The sequence below is a fragment of the Octopus sinensis genome, linkage group LG1 (assembly GCF_006345805.1).
Source record: "Octopus sinensis linkage group LG1, ASM634580v1, whole genome shotgun sequence".
NCBI classification, from domain to species: Eukaryota; Metazoa; Mollusca; class Cephalopoda; order Octopoda; family Octopodidae; genus Octopus; species Octopus sinensis.
This window is the reverse complement of record NC_042997.1, coordinates 43,305,337-43,318,846: the sequence shown is the minus strand read 5'-3', so window position 1 is coordinate 43,318,846 and position 13,510 is coordinate 43,305,337. Positions and strand designations below refer to the sequence as shown.

The window sequence follows — 13,510 nt, the reverse complement described above, 5'->3', positions numbered from 1 at the left end:
TGGTACCATAGAATGGAATACTGTACTGTTAAAACCAACAGTAACCATGTAAAACCAATGATCTTTTAACGGCTTTCAGTGAGAATACAGACATTCTAGTAGGTTTGTGTCATGGAAGAACTACTAACAATATAGCTTTAAGTCTTCTAACCCATTGCTATGGATGAATAAGGTCAGTACTTTATGGGTGCTTTGGAAACAGCAACGGTTTATGCCACAATGAAAACTCTTGAATGGAATCTCTTGGACTGACAATTTAACTTCCTCCTGGTAGCCACTGTAGATAATATACTTCTACATGTCCTACATGCCATCTTCTGGATGACAATAGTAAGGCCAAGGCATGTGGGCAGTCCAGAGTTTCCATATAGAATATTATACCAATGCTTATGCAGGGGAGACCAGTCCAGTGCATCACTGCTTCATCATAACTGATGAAAGCTGTATATTGCATATTAAGAGGGAAAGCAAAATTATTCGGTTTTCATCAGCTTTTCAAGAATTTTCCTCCTTTGGATTACAATGAAAATCAGTCAATAAATAATTTCTATTAACTGTTTAATAATTATAATCACAATTTAACTGTACCCCTTAATATAATAATGCATTTCTTAGAGCATTTTTTTAAGGAGTGATGTTCAATGCAGACAACTGACCTAATAGTGTTAGTATTATTTTATCAGTGCTGAAATTGAACCAAATCAAAATAGATGAACATCAATGGAATTTGTATCTTTGTGGTACCAGTGCTGCATCGACTGGCCTCCGTGCTGTGGGCACATAACAAACACCATCCGATTGCGGCCGTTCGCCAGCCTCGTCTGGCACCTGTGTCGGTGGCACATGAAAAAACACCATCCGAGCGTGGCCGTTTGCCAGCCTCGTCTGGCACCTGTGTCGGTGGCACATAAAATCACCCACTACACTCTCGGAGTGGTTGGCGTTAGGAAGGGCATCCAGCTGTAGAAACACTGACTGGCCTGGTGCAGCCTTCTGGCTTCCCAGACCCCAGTTGAACCGTCCAACCCATGCTAGCATGGAAAGCGGACGATGATGATGATGATGATGATGATGATGATGATGATCTTATTGAGATAATTTGAACTCAAAAAGATATCAGAAAGCATTGTGAGTCTTGATGCTTTTGTTAATGTTTCAGCAATTTGCAAAGACATGGACTTAGCACCATGGGAACTGACTTCTATTTTAAACTACGCAACTTGATATTTCGTTAGGTTAGCTTTGAAGTATATTTTTAGTGTAGTTACCATGACATTAACAACCTATCAATCATGTGTTATATTTTCGTCTTGGCAATGGGTTAAACTATAATTGCTTTGTATTTACATAATACTTAACCCTGTTTAGTTCATCTTTATCAGTCACAAGATAGTTCTAGTAACCTCGTTTTAGGTAAATTTGTGATGAAATACAACAAAAACAATGAGACAAAAGTATAGAAAGTATGCTAAGAAGAAAAGAGAGGTATCAACATTTCAAATAAGTAAGTTTTGGTCAAGATATCAAAAAAGAGAAAATATCAAAAAAAAAAAAATATAGAAAGCTTTTACCAGTGATATTGAAAAATAACAGAAATAATGGTTGACAATGAGAGAAAGGATGTGAGCAGGAGTATGTGGTTCCTGGCAGAGGAGAATTTAGTGGGTGGTGAGTGATTGTTGGTCCAGCACAAGAAAAGGATGGATACGAATGAGGTGACAAGCAATGTGAGTGGCAGGAGGTATGTTGAGAAGTAGGTAGAAAGACAAAGTGGGTGGGTGACAGTGTGAACATAGGGGTATCTATGTAGGAGTAGTAGATAAAAAGAGTCGGATGATGCAAATATGCGTAAAGGAGGGAGTTAAATGATAACCAATCCTCTCATTCAAGCAGGTGCAGTCATCTTCAACTGGGAAAAGAATTGTTATTTCATGAGGAGTTGGGTGGCATAAGACTTTTGATGTTGGAAAAGACAGTCAGAAAGAGAGTAAAGACTGGGAAGGTCAGTGGAGTTGATAAGGCTTGCAACACATTCAGCAGATGTTCCCTTGACCAGTTTCATCTCTATGTAGGGGATCAAAACGTTGGAGCTGCAAGTGACATGACCTGGGTTTCTTCTAGAAGAAAAGACAGGTTTTACAGTAGGAGCATTAACAAGCAGACCATCTGGGTATGATATTATGAGGAGGAATGAAGGAAATCTGGACTATTTAAAGGATAAAAGCTACTCTGGATATTTGTAGAACATGGTAGAGTCAGATGTGAAGAAATGGAAATTATTGTGGATAGATAATTATGTTCCAGAGATTAATTGATGGTGGGGCAAGTATGGGAAAGGAGAATACAAATACAGCCAGACAAATTATGACACAGGACTATGTCAGGATGATGATGATGATGGAGAAAATAGGGGAATATTATGCTAAACTACTTGCTGGTTACCATAAAATCCAGATCTCTCTATATGTCACCTTCGTCATCCCAGAGAAATACAACTGATATCGGCAGCAACTAATGACCATACAGCTGAGGAGTGGGAAATGGTGAAACAAGAGAAAATCTGGACTTCAAGGTAGCTAACTAACAAATTAGGGTGCATTATTACTCTATTTTCTCCCTCAAAAGCAATAACAACCAGCAACATACTTCTACCCCACTACTCATACCCATCATCCATCCCACAAACCACATTCTCTTCTTCCAGCCTCTCAACTATCACTCCTGCAAATTTTACCTCTATAATTTCCATTTCCTCCAATATGATCCTGCAATTTCCACATCTTTCCAGAAAACCCTTTCTACTGCTTGACACATGTTCACAACTAGCACAGCCTTTAAGGTCCATAGCCCCAACTCCTTACCACATCCAGCCTGCATCACCTTACTCTTTACTCTTTTACTTGTTTCAGTCATTTGACTGTGGCCATGCTGGAGCACCGCCTTTAGTCGAGCAAATCGACCCCAGGACTTATTCTTTTGTAAGCCTAGTACTTATTCTATCAGCCTCTTTTGATGAACTGCTAAGTTACGGTGAAGTAAACTCACCAGCATCGGTTGTCAAGTGATGTTGTGGGGACAAACACAGACACACAAACCTCTTTTCTTCTTGGTGTAGTACACCAACTTTGTACACTTTCAGTTTGCAGCTTTTGTTGTTGTTTTTTTTTATTTCGAATTTAATTAACTGAATTGTATTCACTGGTGCAGACCATCAATGACTATCTGGATTCTGACTTGTCTTAATTTTATAATGCCAAGTTTTTGTCTGTTTTAGTAGTTGTACAATATTTATTCACTCTATTACTATTATTTTTTCCCATTATACATCCACACCACTTCAGTATTTTATTAACCTAAAAGATAATCTTGAGCTCTAAAATCTTAAGTGTTTTCTTCAATTAACTTACACCACACACACAAACATTTGTTTTTACAAGCTAATGTGAAAAGCTTTGAAAATTTATATATTTCCACAACATGTATCTTTAGCATTCAGTTAAGTAGAAAGCCAATTTTTCACAGGTACAGACTGAATCAATCCCACTATGTCTATTTGTCATGGAGGGCGAAAACTTTAACAGCCAACCACCGACCTATTGCTTTCATTCCTAGTATTTCAAAAATAATGGTGCTGATTGTAAGCAACAAGCTCCTTCATCACCCTAGGTCTCTCTCAAACCTAAGTGATTACTGAAACATTTCCTGTAGAGTCACAGCTACCAGACATTTATTTGGTACTAGAAGTCTTTCACTTAATAACTTCAGTGAAAGTAAGGTTGTTGCTCTAGACACAAGTAGAGCTTTTGTTTATGTCTGGTAAGGATCCATGGGTTATTTCATTTCTTGTTTCATGGATTAGAAGTTTTTGACCATTCTTCTCCATTGCAGTATGCACTGACAGAACTCTAGTGCACTCTAAGGGTCAGTAGTGTCTCCCACAATTTTCTTTCTATATATTAATGCCTTCTCTCTTTATCTTACACACACATACACATATTATTTAAATGGAACCAAGACAATATCTAAGACCTATATTGCTATCTTGAACAAAGACCTCAGGGAAAAAAAAATTTTTCAATGGATATCCAATATAGTCTCTATTAATACAACCAAAATAAAATTACTATACAAAAAAAAGGAAACTAGCTTGAGCCAAACATTATACAAGAAATAAGGTGTCCTAAAAAGATTAAAAAAACACAATATCATGATAAACTGACATTTATTTACTTTTACTAAAAATATCCCAAACAAATTTCCTGCTCCTGACCAGAATTTACTTGAAACCTAATCAGTTGCTGAGCCTCTACAAAGTTTATGTATGATTCCCATTTGAGTTCTGCTGCTTCATGTCACAAACAATCTAAAATAAGAAGGATATTTGCTGACTGGTGAAGGGTCACTCCCTATAATTACTGACGCTAAGATAGTGTTACTTCTATCATTCAACAATGGCCTCTGCTCCTATGAACAAGCCAAATCTGCCCGAGATAACCTGAGGCATCCATCTCTCCTCTTCTGACCATCACTACTCGCCTACCTATCCCTGCCACTGTATACTAAACACTTTGCCAATCATTCTTTCCTTCTGAAAGCTGGAAAATCCCGGATTGAATCTTCTCCTGACATACATACTTTTGCACATGCTTTCCTACAGAAGTTTAAGACGAAAATACAGCACACCCATCTCACCACCATAAAAGCCCACAAAGGGTGTGGAGACTGTTCTTCCACCTCATACTAACTAAAAGGTAAAAAATTAAAATAAATAATAAAAAATCGAAATCGCATTTTACAAAAGAAAAAAAAATAGAATAAATAAATAAATCCGCAGTGTACACAAAAGCAGAAAGGTGTGAATAGCCAATTGGAAACTTTTAAAATACACCGAGTCTTAACATTAAATATTTATTTCTAACAGAAGTGCCAGGCCACAATTTAAGTAGAATATTAAATATATGTGCAAGAATTGTGCTATATATATATATATATATACATATATATACATATATATATATATAAAATACACACATACACACACACAAAATATAAGTAAATAAACTTGCAATTTCTTATTTTCTTTTCTATTCCAATTTTTGTTCCAACTGCATTGTAATAAAAATAATATTCAGCAGCAAATTTAAAAAAAAGTAAATAACAAAAAACTGAAAAGCTAAATAAATCAAAAAAAAATTAAAATTAAAATGAAGAAGCATATCATAAAGCAGTACAAGAAAGCATTTGCAACAGAAAGAAATAAAGCAAAGAAGTTTAAAGTATCGTGTTTCTTAAAGTTTACACAGCTGGCACCCTTCAAGCTTACATCCTAGGGTTAATATATAAAAAAAATTATTTAGCCTCAACATTATATTTCTATATGGCTTTTCCAGCAAAATATTTGAGATTTCTGATGTAAAAAATTAAGTAAATAGTTTCACTCAAGTTACTGTTTATTCTTAAATTAATTGGATCAATTATATTAGATCAGGATTATTTTAGGGCTTTTTCGTTTTTGTAACCTTGTATGAGAGTAAATATATATAATAAGAATCACCTAACCAGAATCCCTGTTATACAATTCACTTTGTTATGGTCCCTAGTTGAAAACTGAGAAATAGAAAATGACTGTGGTATAAGCTAAATATAAATTAAAACTGTTATTAAAAAATATAAGCAAAAAAAAAGCATTTAATACAAAACTCTCAATTAAGATTTTAGAAAACCACAAGGAAATGAAAATATATAGAGCTTACCTGTTGGGTTTAATTTCAAAAAGAGACTGTGGATTCTGTTCAATTTGTTCTACTTCTGATACAAATTCTTCAAATAAACACTCAAGTTCTCGGCTCATTTGTTCTATCAAATCTGCTTGTAATTTCTGTAGGAAAACATTTTGGGGTTAGATTTTAAACATTTCCACATAACCTTACAACAAAGTTTATAGTTGTACAGTCCACACTAAATTTTAACATTTTTCATTAATCAATTAGTGCAATAAGATTTGACCATTCAGATTTGATTTTATTTACTTGTATGAAAAGGAGTTAGAACAATCATCACAGCCATTTTAGGCTTCACTAGACTAAAAAATATCGATAATTTGAATTGCTAATAGACATGGGTTAAGAAAGAGTGCTAGGTAGATGCAGTTCTGGAGAAGATGTGAAAAGGAGTATACTACAAAGTTTAGAGAATAAGACATAAGATATTGGTAAGAGATTAAAGTAGATTTAGGCGAGATAGAATTGAATTCTGAGCTCAGAAGAGAAGTAGTTACTGTGTTATAGAGACAGAAAGAGGATGTAGGTGGATAGTGGGTGAGTGCTGTCCCAAGATGTGTATAAAGTGTACTTTCCCGTTGTAAATGGTAGCAACTACTTTAACATAAAAATTTAAGGGAAGCAGAAATAAAAAAATTACAGAACACAAGGACCATAATATTAATATATTTTTCAAGCTTCACAATAAGTAAAGGACTCAGAACATATTTCTTTAGGTTTACATAATTAGCATAAGTTTCAAACTTCACAGCTAGTGAATGCCTTCAAAATATAGTGTTAGGTCCATAATGTTAACATATTTAAAACTTAGTAGCTGGCTAGTAAATAACTCAATATACATTTCTTTTATTTAATTGACTGAAGAGAAATTGATTTCAGTCACATTGCATAGCCAGTAACGATGTATTTAGTGCATATTCTTCTGTAGATGCACACACTCACCATGCTGATCTACAGCAGAACTAAACAGGGTTAATATTGGTGTAGGGAATGCTGAGAAGCATATGCACCATATGCACTGATACGAAATGTATGAGGCATTCATCTAAAGTAAAGTCAGTTAATGAAGCTAGATAGACATGTGCGCAGTTCATTGTCAACAGTAAGAAAAAATATATATATAGATACTTCAACACTAAATTATGCAATTATTTTTTGTCAAAGGTCAGTAACACATATTTGGAGCATTTGGTTACAGATTTTGTTCCAATGCCAGTATGTCAAAAACTAAACAATAAACATATTACGTTTGTCATATTCTACATTTGCTGCATTATATAAAGTCGCTTGAATCTAATGATGTCTTAACTTTTCTAAGATATGTTTCAAGTGAACCCAGAATTTGCATTATAGGAAGTTGTGTTTTTTGTTAATCATCATCATCATCATCATCGTTTAGTGTCCGTTTTCCATGCTAGCATGGGTTGGACGGTTCAACTGGGGTCTGGGAAGCCAGAAGGCTGCTTCAGGCCCAGTCAGATCTGGCAGTATTTCTATGGCTGGATGCCCTTCCTAACGCCAACCACTCCGTGAGTGTAGTGGGTGCTTTTTACGTGCCACCCGCACAGGTGCCAGACAGAGCTGGCAAACGGCCACGAACGGATGGTGCTTTGTCAATATAAAACTTTGCGTTTAAAATAAGCAACAGTGACTAGAGTGTAATTCAATATAAGTCTTTATCACAATTTTATAATACATTTAAAACTGTAAAATTAAGTAATCACTGCTTTGTTTCTCCAGACAACATAAGATCACATATCAAAGACTAACTGATTCAAAGTCTTTACAATTCAATAATTTCCATTCTAAATAAATAACCAGCAGCTTAATAATCACGAATATTATTATTAGCAAGAATATTATTAGGTCGTCAAGAAAGTTCTTGCGGAATTTTAAATTTTGGTTTTAAATTATGTATTTTCAAATTATTTTTCATGAAATTACTTTGACTTTATATATCATTTTAAAGCCCTTTTTTTGCTCTATCTAATCATGTTACTCTTTTTCTTTTTGAATAGTTAGGCCATTTTTTCCGGAACGTTGAATACAACATAGACAAAAAGCAAATTCACACAATTTTCTTTTTCCAGTTCATGCTAGGCCGAAAAGCTGCTGAAACAGCTCACGATAATCACTGGACTGTGAAATAAACATTTTAATAAGATGACTGTGCCTATCTCAGCAAATAATTCAAATGTGCAAAATAATTCAATTAGCCCTTTAGTATTTAAACCAGAAAAATCCAGCCAAAATATTCTTCCCATTTTATGTTCAAACTGGCTAGATCTGGCCTCACACACCTACCCTACAAGGTCATTCTAAAAATAAAAATCACATCAACAGAATCAAGAGAAGTTACAAAATAACGTATGATTAATTTAAAAGCATTACATTTGACAGAGTAATCTGAATGCTAAAGGATTAACAAACCTAATGCAAGTAATTTATTTAATATACGTACCTCTGCTCGGTCTCGAATTCTTTGTAAATTGACTTGCTGTTTTAGAGGTGTTGAAAATGAATTTGCTTGACCGTCTTCTGTAAAGATGTAAATTAATTTATCGTTTTAGTTAAACAAAAGGAAGAAAGGGTTAACCTCCAGTTTTTTGACCCAAGCAAAAAAATGAAAAAAAATTAGTAGGCGCAGGAGTGGCTGTGTGGTAAGTAGCTTGTTTACCAACCACATGGTTCTGGGTTCAGTCCCACTGCGTGGCACCTTGGGCAAGTGTCTTCTACTATAGCCTCGGGCCGACCAAAGCCTTCTGAGTGGATTTGGTAGATGGAAACTGAAAGAAGCCCGTCGTATATATATGTACATATATATATGCGTGCGTGTGTTTGTGTGTCTGTGTTTGTCCCCTGGCATTGCTTGACAACCGATGCTGGTGTGTTTATGTCCTCGTTACTTAGCGGTTCGGCAAAAAGAGACCGATAGAATAAGTACTGGGCTTACAAAAGAATAAGTCCCGGGGTCGATTTGCTCGATTAAAAGGCGGTGCTCCAGCATGGCCGCAGTCAAATGACTGAAACAAGTAAAAGAGTAGTAGGTGTAAAACAACATGTAGTAAACTGGAGGTTAACCGAAGAAAGAAGCATGTTAATGGCATGTAAATAGATGTCGAGTTGCTCGACTAAAGGCGGTGCTCCAGCATGGCCGCAGTCAAATGACTGAAACAAGTAAAAGAGATGTGTTGAATGAAACTGAAACAAAATCAAACAACAAAGGAACCTCTATACCAGTATTTCCCAAACTTTTCGCGCCAATTGCAATATCACCCACCTATCGGCCAAAAAATGCTCCATCGCCCACCTGTGTACAAAATCCCCTAGGACCCCGCTCCCCGTATCATTTGACATACACACTATATCGTAGACTCATTGCCCTGTTAGTGCTGTTTGGACTACATATGTGGTTGTTTACAAATCCCTTATTGTAGATTTAGTTTTGCCATTAGTGCAAATAAAATTTTAATGATAACTCTATATTATGCAGACAGATTAACTTCTGGAAACTTGCGTGGCAAGACTTCCACCTGTCCCCCACCAAAAACCACCCTTTTTAAAAAAATATTTTTTTGTTGACACAAACGGAAACACTTCCGCCCGTCCCCACCCCATTTTCTCCCAAATTTGTTTATTTTGTAATTTTTTTTTGCCAAAAATCGGCATTGTAAACTTTCCCCCCAACTTCTTTAATTTTGACTTTTTTCCCCAACATTAACCCTAACCCTAAAACCCTAACCCCCTAACCCTAAAACCGGAACCGTAAGTACAGAAATGTTTTGAAATTTTTGTCCAAATCTTGATGTCCATATTTTTCCGCATATTTAGAAGAAAAAAAAAATTCTTAAAAAATATTTTTTACAAAGATCTCCATATTTTTCCGCATATTTTGGAAAAAAAAATTCTGAAAAAAAGTCAAAAATTAAGGAAATGGGGGTGGGTGGAGATGGGGTGGTAATTTAGAAATGTTAATTTTTACCAATTTTTTTGCAGATTCATATTCCCCGTAGCTGAAAAGGTAGGTATGTGTCAAAAAAAAAATTATTTTTTAAAAGGGTGGTTTTTGGTAGGGGGTGGGTGATGGGCAGAAGTCTTGCCCATTTTACTCAAGTACTTTGTCCATACCGGCAACTAAAGTGAAAGGAACACTTATTTTTCTTTAATTAGGCTTGTGGATATGCATATATAGCACTGAAACCCAACATCTCAGTTGTGATGTTTCATAACAACAAAAACTAATACAAATAATTCAAATAGTGGAATATGTTTTATGCCATGAAGAGAAGTTTAATTTTGTCATTTTTGCTCCTGAGAAAGAGAGAAAATAAGATTTGCAAAACTGCAGATAAGAAAATTAAAGAATTGGGGCCAAGACATCAATGGATAGATGTGAAGAAAAGAGAGGAAGCCAACTGAGATAAGTAAAAGTGGTGTGTGAGTAAACAACAAGTGGATAAAGTGAAATGTGAGAGGAGAGTGGCCAGAGTGGCAGCAAGATACAAGTCAGTTGCAATGGCGAAGGCTAGGCCAATGAAGTAGGTGGGGCAAAGAGGAAAGGAACATAACACATCATCATCATCATCGTTTAACGTCCGGTTTCCATGCTAGCATGGGTTGGACGGTTCAACTGGGCTCTGGGAAGCCAGAAGGCTGCACCAGGCCAGTCAGATCTGGCAGTGTTTCTACAGCTGGATGCCCTTCCTAACGCCAACCACTCCGTGAGTGTAGTAGGTGCTTTTTATGTGCCACCGACACAGGTGCCAGACAAGGCTGGCGAACGGCCACGCTCGGATGGTGTTTTTTACGTGCCACCAGCACAGAGGCCAGTTGATGCGGTACTGGCTACAGCCACGTTCGGATGGTTTTCTTATGTGCTACCGGCACTGGTATCACAAAACTACAAATTCCATTGATGTTCATCGATTTTGATTTGATTCTTTGATTTTTTGATTTTCACTTGCCTTAACAGGTCTTCACAAGTAGAGTTATGTGTCCCAAGAAGGAAGGTATGCACAGGTGGACTGACTACGTCCCAGGTAGGGGCCATGGGTTATGGCCTCACTTGTCCTGCCGGGTCTTCTCGCGCACAGCATACTTCCAAAGGTCTCGGTCTCTGGTTATTTCCTCAGTGAGACCTAAAGAGCGATGGCCATTCTTCACCACCTCGTCCCAGGTTTTCCTGGGTCTACCTCTTCCACAGGTTCCCTCAACCGCTAAGGTGTGGCACTTTTTCACACAACTATCTCCATCCATTCTTACTACGTGTCCATACCAGCGTAGACGCCTCTCTTGCACACCACATCTGATGCTTCTTAGGTCCAACTTTTCTCTCAAGGTACTTACACTCTGTCGGACCAAGATGGTCAATATGGTTGTACACAAACACAGAAGGGAGAGAAGAGTGGTCAGAACAATGGAGAGTAATAAAAAATTTCAAGAAGAAAATAAATTTTAAGAATTGGGAGGCTGTGAGGAAATGCAATTCTGAGGATTGGTAAATTATTAAGACAAAACTGTATAGTAAAAAGAGGCAGAAAAATGTAATAATGTATAAGTGATGGGAAAGAGAAACTTGAGAGTCAAAGGTACAAAAATAGAACATTGGATTGGGTAGGTGCAGCATCTACAAAAATGTAAGCACAGCCATATACATATGTACATGCTCTCACACACATACTCACAAAAACAAAATATTCAGAGTCTTGTTCTCCCGTCACATGGTTCTAGGTTCAGTCCCACTGTGTGGTACCTTGAGCAAGTGCTTTCTACTAAAGCCTCAGGCCTTGTGAGTAGATTTGGTAGATGAAACTGAAAGAAGCCCATCATATATGTGTGTGTGTGTGCATTTGTGCCCCACCACCACTTGACTACTGGTGTTGGTTTGTTTACACCCCACAGGTTAGCAGTTCAGCAAACAGAGACCAACAGAATAAGTACCAGGCTTTAAAAATAAGGACCGGGGTCAATTCATCTAACTAAAAGTTCTTCAAGGCAGTGCCCCAGCATGGACGTGGGCTAATGACTGAAACAAAAGATATATTAGGCACAAACATACACATGGGAACTAAGATGGGCCCTAGTTACACTGACTTTTTCATGGGTTATATTGAAGTCCCAGATCTTTGTCCAGTCCACTGGATCTAACTCTGGAATTGTGTGGCCATGTCATCAAGCATTGTATCAGTGCTACTGCACTCTCTAGTAATGAGCTCCTTGCTTTCATCAATTTTCCATCCATCTTTAGAATTTATCTCTACCACCTTCAATATTCCTGCAACTGTTGACAGTCCTGTCATATCCACCTCTATCCAGAATAAAGATACCAACTACCTTAACTTTTCCTTCTTTCATTCTGCTCACACTAAAACAGACATGCTATTCCAGCAATTTCTTTGACTCCAAATCTGAGGAAATGCATCACCTCATCCACACTACAGGATCACTCTGTAGCATTAGACAACTCTGCACCCCAGTGATTCTAGGTCATTGACTACTTCTGCACTTTACCTAAAACTCACACACTCAAAGGCAAAATCTTTTCTATGATCTTTCACAAGTTTGTCTTCCTCTTCAACAAGCTATCTTCTGTAACCTTCATTTCTCTCGCTCTGACACCCTTACTGCCCCATTCTTTTCTAACCCCTTTCTCTCCTTTCCAAAAGGGTTTTAAAAAATGTGTGACTGCTTAGATAGAAGCTGCCTTCATTCCTATAATACAGTCTGTTGTGTTTAACCCTTACTCTGTCAAATGTAACAAAATAACTGGCACTCTGTCAGCTATGACGATGAGGGTTCCAGTTGATCTGATCAACAAAACAGTGTGAATGTGTGTGTGTGCATGTATTAATGTGCAAGCATGGTGTTTACTTCACATCCATGGGATTTCAGGTTCCATTACACACACATACATATACACACATATGCATTACTTGGTTGAAACACTGAACATTTAACACCCAGATAAAAGACTATATATATATATAGATAAAAGAGAGAGAGAGAGAGAAGTACTCAGCCCAAAATAAACCCCTGAATCTAGGAGAAATACTTGGCCAAAAATAAACCTCTGTATCTGGTTTTTGTTGACATGGAGAAAGCCTTTGACAGGGTCTTCCACTCCCTTATCTGGATGACAATGCAGAAGCTAGGGATAGATGAGTGGTTGGTGAGAGCTGTAAAAGCTATGTACAGGGATGCTGTCAGTAAGGTGAAAGTTGTCAATGAGTATAGTAAGGAATTTAGTGTACAAGTAGGAGTCCACCAAGGATCGGTTCTTAGATTCCTGTTGTTTATCATAGTCCTTTAAGCTATAACTGAGGAATTTAAAACTGGCTGCCCTTGGGAGATCCTCTATGCTGATGACCATGTCCTTATTGCTGAATCACTATCAGAACTAGAGAAGAAATTTCAGGTATGGAAGCAAGGACTGAAATCAAATGGCCTTAGAGTTAAAATTAACAAAATCCTGATGAGCAGGAAAACAGACAAATCACAGATCTCTTTCAAGGCGATTGCCCTGCTCAATATGTAGAAAAGGTTTTGGGAGAAACTCCATATCATGTCCCCAGTGCAAGCTATGGACACATATGAGGTGCAGCAGTATCACAGGAAGACTAACAGAGAAAGTAGTTTTTGCATGTGGCAGATGTGCAGGTACATTAAACACTCAAATGACAGGGCGGGGGTCCTTAGAAGTAGTAGACAGTTTCCGTTATTTAGGTGACCAA

The 13,510-nt window shown here is 37.1% G+C and overlaps 1 protein-coding gene across 3 annotated transcripts in view; it reads right to left on the bottom strand.

Moving 5' to 3' along the window:
• Window positions 1–13,510, bottom strand: part of LOC115211603 (sterol O-acyltransferase 1) — a 72,290-nt gene that overhangs the window by 51,807 nt on the left and 6,973 nt on the right. For 2 of the 3 annotated variants that reach the window (XM_029780186.2, XM_029780195.2), the window contains exons 2-4: window positions 8,242–8,318; window positions 5,754–5,878; window positions 5,067–5,105 (exon numbers count right to left, since the gene is read on the bottom strand). In XM_029780186.2, the coding sequence (XP_029636046.1) occupies window positions 5,067–5,105; window positions 5,754–5,878; window positions 8,242–8,318 (241 nt within the window). The remainder of the gene's footprint in view (window positions 1–5,066; window positions 5,106–5,753; window positions 5,879–8,241; window positions 8,319–13,510) is intronic. The other variant, XM_029780205.2, reaches the window with a different exon arrangement.